The following is an 11,686-nucleotide window of genomic DNA, read 5'->3' on the forward strand; positions in this document are numbered from 1 at the left end:
TTCTCTGGCCTTCTCCCTGCACCTCACACTCAGTGACACTACTATCCGGCACCCTCGGGCCTTGGCGGGCGACGTGTGTTCCGTCTCCTGGGTCCTATGTGGCTACCTTCTTAGTGAGACTGGTGTGGACTTTTGGCTTACGGTACATAAAGTGTTGCAGCCTCCGGTTTCTAGTTGAGCCTTGCTGTTTCTCCGCTAGTTGAGGGACCGGTTCCCCTTATCTGGCCTGACCCCTCTACCTCCTGGTAGCAGCGGGCGTACGGGTGGCCTTCTGCACAGCCCGTACCCCTAGGGTCCCTTCGGTTCCTGGAGCCTTCCTGCTCCCACTCCTCTCTTCTCTCCTTCAGTCCTGGACCTCACAGGCTAGGCCCGCCTCTGGAGCAGAGCTCATACAGTGCCTCTGCTCCTGTCACTTCTCCTCCTCTGACTGACTGAACTGACTCCTTATCTAAGATGGTGTCTCTATTTTATACTCTCTCTGTCATGTGCTCCCAGGATCTACTTCCTCCACCCCATCCACTACATGGTTCTCCCTCTCTAGGTGGTTCCCCCCACTCCAGCCAGGGACCAGGGACTGTGCTCTCCCGTAGGAGCAATCTCGCCCTGTCCCCTGGAAATGTGGTGTAGTGAATGCAGGTGTTAGGGTCCTGAGCCATACTCCTTCCTTACCTGAGAGTGAGGTACCACATCTCTGGATGAGATGCAATAACTCTGTGGCGACCGAACCCTTAGGGGCGCCACACACCCCCGTGGTAAAACACAGCACGTCCGCAGGCTGGAACAGAGTAAAAGACAAATATATTTCAAAGACATGCAAAATTTTAGAATGCATTCGCATAGAAGATTACAAACACAACACTTCTTCCCTTTATGGGAGGTTCTTTTCTTTAAAGTTACTGGTTACGTTTTCTCTTTCAAAAATATTATAAAACTTTCTTCACATATATAAAACATTATAAAACTCTTTTCACTCTGATAAACACATCTTTTGCATATAAAACGTTTTTCTTGGCCACACATTCTTCATATAACACTTTTGTCAACTGGTCACAGTGCACTTTGCAACCAGGTGTCCATTTTCTTTAAGGTGCAAACTAGCAAACACGAACATGAGGGACCCGTCCAAAACCCTCAACGGAGGCCCTGGGGTGGCTGCAGGGCATAGATGATCCAGGGGTTGGACCACGTCTTCGGCCACCTCCAACAGGTTTTTGTTCTTAGGTCACTTGCTGTAGATTTATAAAACCAATAGGGGGCACTTTATGAAGTGCAACTTTTTACAAAGGAAAGTTTTTCGGGAGATCACCGTCCTCTTCCCTATTGTCTTTATACCCACATGGGTAACTGGCTACACATAACAAAACAAAAACACTTATAACGTTTCCTGCACCCTTACGGGTAACTTATTTACATTTTCTGCAGACTCATATTCAATAGCGGGGTTCCCGCCGGGGGAACTCCTCATTCTTGCCAACTGGCTTGGCCGGGTACTGCGGGGGTAGGTCTTTTGCTTCTCTCGCCACCTTGTGGACATGGAGGGCATACCACCCGCGCTCTCCCTTATGACGGGTGCAGGTGACATAGTCACCGGGATAGAGGTCCCGTCCGGGGTGCCCCTGCTGGAGGTGGGGTTCCACGTTCCGCTGGTTGACGAAGACATCTCTATCGGTCTGTGGCTCCCTGATGAAGCCCCAGCCGGCGTCCAAATCAAATTTGACTATGATCCCCTCCAGACGGGGACTTGGGGTTGTTGGTCTTTCCTGGCGGACCCGAGTCTTGGCCGCCATGTTTCTGGCCTCCATACGCTTCCATCTCACCTGCCGGTCATACCGCTCTTTCTCCATCTGCAGGAGCTCCCTCCTGCAGTACTCTTCCCTCCGGAGGGCCTGGGCCTGCGTCTCCTGCGGGAACCCGATGAGGTCCCCCTCCCGGTTGTCCCACCGGAACTCCTCTCCCTCTGCGCAGGCAATTGGGGGTGCAGGTATGGGAGCCAGGGGGCTCTCTGCTGGCCTTCATTCCTGGCGGACCAGTCGAGGGCAGAGGTCCGGTATTCCCACTCGGATGCGGGGGTAGGCGGTTCCGGTAGTGGGCCCAGGAGCAGGTCGGCTGAGCTGGCGTCCAGATGATGCGGGGAGCCCGCCTGGGGATTGCAGAGCTGGTCGGCGGAGCTGGTCAGGTGGTAGGGGAATTCCGCCTGGGGATTGCGGAGCTGGTCAGCGGAGCTGGTTAGGTGGTAGGAGGTTTCTGCCTGGGGATTGCAGAGCTGGTCGGCGGTGGAGGCGCTCGGTGCCGTGGTGGATTCTGGACCTGGAGGTAAGCTCGGAGCATGCGCGCCCGGGTATGGAGGCGCCAGGAGCAGGTCAGCGCGGTCTGCGCCCGGGACAGGGAAACTCTTCCTACCTGCTCCCACGGCCGCTCCGGGCTGCTCTCTGCCTCCTGGTCCTGGTCTGGCTCCGCCGGGGCTGGGGCGCTGTCGGTGGACTCCGTTGCTGGCTGCCGTCTGGCGCTTATCTTCTCCAGCACTTCCCTCTTCCAGCTGGCGATGGCGGTTCTCTCGGCCTCTCCTACCCGCCGGCTGAGCTCACGCATCTCCGCCTGGAGGAACTCCGCATCCTCCAGGGTTAGTTTGTAGATCACCTCCGTCAGGGTAGGAGGTGTCTCTACTAGCTGCAGGCCGCGGACTGGAGTCTCAGGCTCACTTCCTTCCATCTTGCCTGCCGGGTGTGTTCTCTCTGGTCTGCTGGAGGCCACACCCTGTCTCTCTGTTTTCTTTCCTCCTCTCCCCTTTCTGGGGCGGTCCCATTGCTGTTTGCTGTGGGTCACACCTGGGGGCGTCTCCCCCACCTTGATGGACACATCTATGTGTATGGTCACAGTTGCAGGGGGCTGGTTGCGCTTTTGACGCCATTCTGGGACCCGGCCCACGATGGGAGGTTCTGTAGTGTTGTCTTTGATCACGCACATAATGGCGCCCGTTCTTCTGGGACGGACGCCACATTTAATAGAAAACACAGTCTTTAGGCGCGCGATACCCGGTGATAACGGGTGGGCTCATATCCTGCCGACTACACCAAAGTTGACGCGCCCCCTGGGCCGTGGGGTACCCGGTGCCGGGCCGGTTGATGCTGGGGGTTTTAGTCACAATGGCAGTGACCCGGTCCGTGACCTAGAGCGGTCAATCCAAGGGCAATTTGTATATATGGGTTTTTATAATGTCCGACTACGCCACCTGTGGAGTGCGGCTAATAGGGGCCGCCGCTGCGGAACAGTCCTCTGAAGCTGGTGGTATTGCAGCAAGGGTATTATTACTCCCCACAGGAAGAGTGTAGCTTCAGGGCAGTGTGGGTGGATGATGGTGGTTGTAGTGCTGGGAGTCAGTAATGAACACAGAGTCCGTGTAATGCAGTCCCAAGATCTTTACTCACAGTTGTTGCAGTTCTTGTTACAGGGACCCATGTTACGGCCCACGTCGTTCTGTGCTCACTCAGTGAGGGGTTCAGCCGACCCCCAGGCAACTCCGGAGTATTTAGCAGGACCCCCCTTCCGTGTGTCCTTTCTCTGGCCTTCTCCCTGCACTTCACCCTCAGTGACACTTCTATCCGGTACCCTCGGGCCTTGGCGGGCGACGTGTGTTCCGTCCCCTGGGTCCTATGTGGCTACCTTCTTAGTGAGACTGGTGTGAACTTTTGGCTTACGGTACATAAAGTGCTGCAGCCTCCGGTTTCTAGTTGAGCCTTGCTGTTTCTCCGCTAGTTGAGGGACCGGTTCCCCTTATCTGGCCTGACCCCTCTACCTCCTGGAAGCAGCAGGCGTACGGGTGGCCTTCTGCACGGCCCGTACCCCTAGGGTCCCTTCGGTTCCTGGAGCCTTCCTGCTCCCACTCCTCTCTTCTCTCCTTCAGTCCTGGGCCTCACAGGCTAGGCCCGCCTCCGGAGCAGAGCTCATACAGAGCCTCTGCTCCTGTCACTTCTCCTCCTCTGACTGACTGAACTGACTCCTGATCTAAGATGGTGTCTCTATTTTATACTCTCTCTGTCATGTGCTCCCAGGAGCTACTTCCTCCACCCCATCCACTACATGGTTCTCCCTCTCTAGGTGGTTCCCCCCACTCCAGCCAGGGACCAGCGACTGTGCTCTCCCGTAGGAGCAATCTCGCCCTGTCCCCCGGAAATGTGGTGTAGTGAATGCAGGTGTTAGGGTCCTGAGCTGTACTCCTTCCTTACCTGAGAGTGAGGTACCACATCTCTGGATGAGATGCAATAACTCTGTGGCGACTGAGCCCTCAGGGGCGCCACAGTATCCCACGCTTGGATTGGAAATGCAGAGAGTACCACATGCTTGGATTGGATACGCAGAGTGTATCGCACGGTTGGATTGGATATACAGAGTGTATCACACGCTTGGATTGGATATGCAGAGAGTACCACATGCTTGGATTGGATACGCAGAGTGTATCAAACGCTTGGATTGGATATGCAGAGTGTACCACACGCTTGGATTGGATATGCAGAGTGTATCACACGCTTGGATTGGATACGCAGAGTGTATCACACGCTTGGATTGGATATGCTAAGTGTATCACACGCTTGGATTGGATATGCAGAGTGTAACACACGCTTGGATTGGATATGCAGAGTGTATCACACACTTGGATTGGATATGCAGAGTGTACCACACGCTTGGATTGGATACGCTGAGTGTATCACACGCTTGGATTGGATACGCTGAGTGTATCACACGCTTGGATTGGATATACAGAGTGTATCACACGCTTGAATTGGATATACAGAGTGTATTACACGCTTGGTTTGGATACGCAGAGTGTATCACACGCTTGGATTGGATACGCAGAGTGTGCAGTCATGGCCAAAAGTATTGAGAATGAGACAAAGTAATTTTTCCAAAGTTTACTGCTTCATTTTTTGTAATGACAATTTGCATATACTCCTGAATGTCAAAGAGTGATCAGCTTAACAGCAATTACTGTACTTGCAAAGTCAATATTTGCCCAGAAAATGAACTTTAACCCCCAAAACACATTTCAACATCATTGCAGTCCTGCCTTAAAAGGAGCAGCTAACATCGTTTTAGTGATTGATCCATTAACACAGGTGTGGGTGTTGATGAGGACAGGGCTGGCGATCAATCAGTCATGATTAAGTAAGAATGACTTCACTGGACACTTTAAAAGGAGGCTGGTTCTTGGTATCATTGTTTCTCTTCAGTTAACCATGGTTATCTCTAAAGAAACACGTGCAGCCATCATTGCACTGCACAAAAATGGCCTAACAGAGAAGAGTATCGCAGCTACAAAGATTGCACCTCAGTCAACAATCTATCGCATCATCAAGAACTTCAAGGAGAGAGCTTCCATTGTTGTCAAAAAGGCTCCAGGGCGCCAAAGAAAGACCAGCAAGCGCCAGGACCGTATCTTAAAACTGTTTCAGCTGCGGGATCGGACTACCAGCAGTGCCGAGCTTGCTCAGGAATGGCAGCAGGCTGGTGTGAGTGCTTCTGCATGCACTGTGAGGCGGAGACTCTTTGAGCAAGGGCTGGTTTCAAGGAGGGCAGCAAAGAAGCCACTTCTCTCCAGAAAAAACATCAGGGACCGACTGATATTCTGCAAAAGGTACAGGGAGTGGACTGCTGAGGACTGGGGCAAAGTCATTTTCTCTGATGAATCCCCTTTTCGATTGTTTGGGACATTTGGAAAACAGCTTATTCGAAGAAGAAGAGGTGAGCGCTACCACCAGTCTTGTCTCATGCCAACTGTAAAGCATCCTGAAACCATTCATGTGTGGGGTTGCTTCTCAGCCAAGGGAATCGGCTCACTCACAGTCTTGCCTAAAAACACAGCCATGAATAAAGAATGGTACCAGAATGTCCTCCAAGAGCAACTTCTCCCAACCGTCCAAGAGCAGTTTGGCGCCCAACAATGCCTTTTCCAGCATGATGGAGCACCTTGCCATAAAGCAAAGGTGATAACTAAATGGCTCATGGAACAAAACATAGAGATTGTGGGTCCATGGCCTGGAAACTCCCCAGATCTTAATCCCATTGAGAACTTGTGGTCAATCATCAAGAGACGGGTGGACAAACAAAAATCAACAAATTCTGGCAAAATGCAAGCATTGATTATGCAAGAATGGGCTGCTATCAGTCAGGATTTGGTCCAAAAGTTGATTGAGAGCATGCCAGGGAGAATTACAGAGGTCTTGAAGAAGAAGGGGCAGCAATGCAAATATTGACTTGCTGCATTAACTCATTCTAACTGTCAATATAACCTATTGGTACTCATAATATGATTGCAACTATATTTCTGTATGTGATATAAACATCAGACAAACACTAATAAAAACCAGAGGCCAGCAGATCATGTGAAAATATAATTTTTTGTGTAATTCTCAAAACTTTTGCCCATGACTGTATACTGGTAACAGCCTCCTCCACTCCTTGGGCCTTGTTCAAAGATAGCTTTTTTGCTGTATTTTTCAACTCTCATTGCTTTCAACGGTAAAAAAAAAAAGTTTAAAAAATGTGGAAAGAATGGACCTGCTCTTTCTTTCAAATATGCAGCATTTTTCTATTTCAATAAGGAGAAAAAAGGAATAAGGAATGGTGTGCATGAGATTTCTGAAATGATTTCCCATTTGTAAGGAGTGGGACTCCTACACTGGTGACGCCGATGCACTAAGTGCAAAGCCTATGAATGATTGAAAGGAGGGATTGCAATACACCCTGGAATACACCTAGAGGATGGCCTCACAAATCAATTCCTCCCCATTTGGAAGCAGTGGGACTCCTAGACTGGTAAAGGGTATGCACTATGTGCAAGGGCTTATAAAAATTAGAAGGAGGCACTTCAATACACCCTGGAAGACACGCAGAGTAGGGCCTCAGAAAACATTTACATTTAGAAGGAGTGGGACGTCTGTGGGTAACAACCAGGAGTGACGGATTCGAGGACGCTACTTTTGGGAACAACTGGCACAACAAGGACCTTCAGGCATCCGACTCAGATTTTACTCCAGCTAAGTTGGGTGGCAGTTTCTCATGTGCGGGCTCAGGGCATCAGGCAGCCCCCCAATAAAATACATTGAAGCCGGGGTTTCAAAACATTTTTTTTTATCTCCTTGGAGACATTTGCCAATGAAAATTCAAGAACCATGTGGAGGAAGCGTCTCCAACCCATCCAGTGGAAAGAACACCACCAGTCCTTTGTCCATTTATTCACACAAGAGGTGCCTTTGGTCCTTTCTCCCATTGTATGAATGCATTTTTCATTTTTAATTTACACCTAGTTGAGGTAAATCTGAGGCTCGCAGGACGCAGTTACTGCTCCCTCCCTACTTAAGTTGATTTTGTGGGTTTTTAGTAAAAAAGGTAACCACGATGATTGTTCTCAAAATGAACACAAGACCTGGATTGGTCAAGACTTCTCCACCCCACCACATGACAGCAGTGGAACTGTCGTGGGCTTACTGCATCAGAGAGGAGTCAGAAGACCACGCTGTCTGATTTCTCCTACTCCTGCACTGACTAGAAGCACTTCAGTTTCATAGTAAGCGGTGCAGATTTCTTCTAGAGGTGCAGGGGTTACTCTGCTCAGTTGAGAGCTCGTGGAAACTTACCTGCCTTTGCTCTCAGCTGTTCAGTGTTGGCCACTCCCCGCTCCTATATATACTGCACTCTGGCAAGCAGGCATTACTTGAGTTAGCTTCATTGCTGCATGGTCCAAGAGTGGTGAAGTTCTGTTTCAGAAAGCATATGGTGGATTTATCTAAGACTGTTGCTTGGTGTTAATTGTGTACAAATCCTTTCCATCTCCTACTTTGGCTTTTCCTATCCTTCACTCCCCGGTGTTTCCCTATGTTGTTTGTGTGTGCATATTTGTATGATTGGTATTTTCCTTTATTTCTGTTCGTATTACCTTGTTAGTCTGGTTGGTGTATTGCCATAACTCATACTCCCCTCTTCCCTTGGTGGGTGGAGGGAACAGACTGGGGCGGATTTAGGAACTCAGCAAGGTACGTGGCCCCGGTGTCTTCACCTTCAGAAATAATCTGGGGAACAGGGATATCTAGGGCACGCCTAGCTTTAGGGACAGGGAAGAAGCCACTGGACCTGGGATACCAGACAACAGAGTCATGACAGGAACATAAAGAAGCATATTTTTTTTCTGGTGTGTTTCCAAGCACCCCTTCAATTTTTAGAGGTCCATCAGGCGGCCCTCAATCATGCATGTTGGTGGCCTATAAGTTATAAATGTTGGAGGGACATCAGGTGGCCCACATTCATAAATTTTGAAGGTCCAGCAGGCGGCCCTCATGCTAAATTCATTTTCAGGGCTACATTTTTTTTTTCAAAAATAACATCATACAGTTTGCAGATGGGAGCACAACAAACACTGTCATTCATGACACCTAGCTTCCTGTCCCACTTTGCATAGGGGCGCGGGACACTACTATTGAAGCCAGAACAGTGCACACAGGTAAGCTGTGGGATGGCAGATAACACTTCCAGTCTGTTTCCCAGCACCACCGTGTCTTCACAAAGTCCATTCTCACTAGCCAAGAGTCTGGACCACCTAAATCTCACCCTCATCCTCCTTTCTCCCACCATAGTGAGCCCCAGGAGACAAGTGATTCCACACTCGGACACTCCAAGGAGCTCTTTAGATTTCCATTTATTGATTCTGGCCTCCGCCCTGCACCTGTTGTTGCACATTTGTCAACTTTTTTGGCCTTGTGCAGAGTTCAGCTGTCCCTACCCCAGGCCTTGCAACGCAAAAGAAAATACTCAGATATGTTCACAATCGGAGTGTTTTTTTCAGCCTTTCTATCTTCTTCTCTGGATAAAAACGATGCATTTTAGTGTAGCAGCTTATAGCATGAGATATATAAACTTTCAGTCACACGTTGCATTACTTTTCCTGCGTTTTTTAAATCTTCTGCTTATCAATTCTTTCAGGGGTTTTGCAGCGTTTTTTACCCATTGAAATAAATTAAAGTAAAACTAAACAATTAAAAATACTTTAGCGTTTTTCCTGCTACCAATCTGGTTTTTGAGGTAGAAAAAATGATGACAAAACGCAACGTGTGAACATACCCTTATCCTACTTGTGTTCTAGTTGGACATAAAAAAGAATGGCCATTATAACATGGAGACGTAACTAATTCTATAGTGTTTCCACTTTCAATATTGGTAGGCAGCATCTATTTGTGTAGAGCCGCCCGTTTAAGATTCTATCATTAGATTCTATTAGGACATCACTGGTGATGGTCGGCTATTATGACATCACAGCTCACAGTCACTATTTATACAATGTACACTGGGTCACGGGTGCCTTTCTTGGCTTCATAGTGACTGATAGCTCTTGCAGTTTTTCGCTATGGCTGAATTTCTTCTGTATAATCTTCAGGTAGAAGCACTATTGGGGATTCTTATCAACAATCGCCCTGACACTGCGCTTCTACCACCCGATGGCGTCCTCAGCTTCACTCACCGGCTGGTGATGGAGCTAGTAAACGACTGCCTGACCAAATACTACCAAGGTCATCTAACGTCAGAGTATCTGACGGATTTACCTGAGAACATCAGGACATTACTACAGCAGGTAAATGTTGGACACTCGGCACAAAACCTCTCCATAATAATAGATAATAATAATAGCGGGATAGACGTTTCTTCTTTCCTCCAATATAAAGCATGACGAATCCCCAGATATGGAGCCATTGTATCTGCAGACAGAGGAGCAAACGTCACATACAATGGCCGCCTCCATTGTGCCTTTTCTCATCTCAGGATTTTCTTTTTAATTTCTTTTCTTTTTTTACAGGCTGAAAAAAGATTTCAAAATGGCGATATGACTTTTATTAAAGAACTCGCCCATAAAGTCCTGTCTGTCCTGGAACGTCCGGCCCGCTCATCGGAACGCCTGGTAAGGAGCCGTCATCTTCTCTATCACACGTTGTTCTCTGATCTTCTCCAGATCACCAGTCAGATATCAGATCTGGTGGTAGATGTTACAGGCCTCCTGTCAGCTCCGGGCAGGCACCGCATATGTAAGGCCGCTAGTCTCTGCTGCTCCCTCGCCTGTGAGGACAGTCTGTATTCTGCTGATGTAGTCACAGCTCAGTGGTGGGAAGTCTGTATTTCCATCTCTGTCTATCACTATTATCGGAGTCTTCCTGAATGTAAATTTTGCAGCTGAGATAATAGGCGATATTACAGAAATGTGTGCATACAAGTCTCTTATATAGTATGGTAATCTGGACTTGTGGAGAGGGGCTGCAGTGTAAAGCAATTCCACCCAATACTGTAGGGAATGATGCACAAGATGTAGCCATGATATAATGAACGCAGGTAACACAGCTCTGGGATATCACAGTGCAGAAAAGTCGAAGCTTACACTGAATGTTTGATTTTTCAATCTTAATTTATCTTAATCCCCCTAAATGACTGAACTTTCTGAGAAAAGTTACCAAGATGGCGCATTACTTGTGTAGTTACAATTGCTGCATCTGTAAATGCAGGTTTAGTGCTTTCTGATTTATGTATTTGGTGATTTAGTGAAATCTTCCACATATTAAATATATATATTATATCTATTAGGAAACAGCAGTAGGCGAGACCGAAGATGGGCAAAATCTACACCCGGAAATAATCCCTGACCCTAATATGGGTCAGCGGGAACTGACCAGCGATCTGATCACAGGTAAGCCGATCATCCGCCCTTCTATAAGAAATATCCAGATATTATAGAGAACAGGGATAATGGTAGATTTACTCTCTGCTCTGTGTAAAGGGAACCTGTCAGCACATGTTACATATGACGCAGTGGTGTGACTGTACAGGCCATTTACCTCTAATATAGAGGAGCCCTTTATGGCAGAAATCCAATGTCTCAGTCAGGAGAAATCTCACCTAGAAGCCATATACAAATCTGGATGGAGGTGCACTGGGGGCGTGGAAGAAAGTCTGAGTGCAGTGACACGCCCCCAGTGCACGGCCAGGCTAATTTGCATATGGCTGCTCTGCTTGAGCTCTCTCTTCCCATCACTCACATGTTCAGCGAGGGTGATGAGTTCCTCATTCATGTGATGATTGGTGATTCCTCCATCATTTATATCACATGTATCTGTCTATGGATGCGCCGTACGTTCTCATATTTAGAATCCCCATATAATTAGTAATAATCCCATTTACAGATGTCCAGCCATTTCTCCGCTGTTGTATTATATATTGTAGGATTAATATTGTATAATACATTTTATTTCTTTATCGTTTTATTACTATTTTAGATACATCTGTGCTGGCAGATCCTGACAGTGGAATCTGTGAGATCCCGGAGATCCAAGAACCTGACGCTGTAAGTATCATAGAGGGAGAAGTCTGTATATCACCGGATATTGGGGTGGGAATGACACGTCCAGTATTATCCCCCATATAACCATGGGACATCTCTATTCCATATGTAAATGACACTATTATATTAGATAATAGCATTTATACTAAAGGGAATCTGTCACCAGGTGTTCCTACCTTATCTGAGGGCAGTGTAGCACCCTGAGGATTCGGCTGCTACAGGGGTATTGCACCTCAACCCAGAGGTGTGGTATTCCACTCCCGGGTAAGGATGGAGTGTGGAACTGAGCTCGGTTAGCTGCATGCACTACATACATCC

General features: G+C 48.1%; 1 protein-coding gene across 1 annotated transcript; it reads left to right on the forward strand.

Moving 5' to 3' along the window:
• Positions 1-2,542: 2,542 nt before the first annotated feature.
• Positions 2,543-11,452, forward strand: LOC141271804 (microtubule-associated serine/threonine-protein kinase 4-like). The gene is made up of 4 exons (XM_073682004.1): positions 2,543-2,620; positions 9,839-9,940; positions 10,615-10,717; positions 11,304-11,452. Exons 1-4 carry the CDS (start codon positions 2,543-2,545, stop codon positions 11,450-11,452), a joined length of 432 nt encoding a protein of 143 aa, XP_073538105.1.
• The last annotated feature ends 234 nt before the right edge of the window (positions 11,453-11,686 follow it).

The sequence above is a fragment of the Phyllobates terribilis genome, unplaced genomic scaffold (assembly GCF_046119375.1).
Source record: "Phyllobates terribilis strain yellow unplaced genomic scaffold, ASM4611937v1 Scaffold_1__5_contigs__length_1240528914, whole genome shotgun sequence".
NCBI lineage: Eukaryota > Metazoa > Chordata > Amphibia > Anura > Dendrobatidae > Phyllobates > Phyllobates terribilis.

Bases quoted from the DNA above. Each gene is read 5' to 3' on its own strand.
- LOC141271804 (XM_073682004.1), top strand. From the start codon at position 2,543: ATGGCGGTTCTCTCGGCCTCTCCTACCCGCCGGCTGAGCTCACGCATC. The intron at 2,621-9,838 runs GTTAGTTTGTAG...CTTTTTTTACAG, and splicing joins GGAACTCCGCATCCTCCAGG to GCTGAAAAAAGATTTCAAAA. The intron at 9,941-10,614 runs GTAAGGAGCCGT...TATATCTATTAG, and splicing joins CCCGCTCATCGGAACGCCTG to GAAACAGCAGTAGGCGAGAC.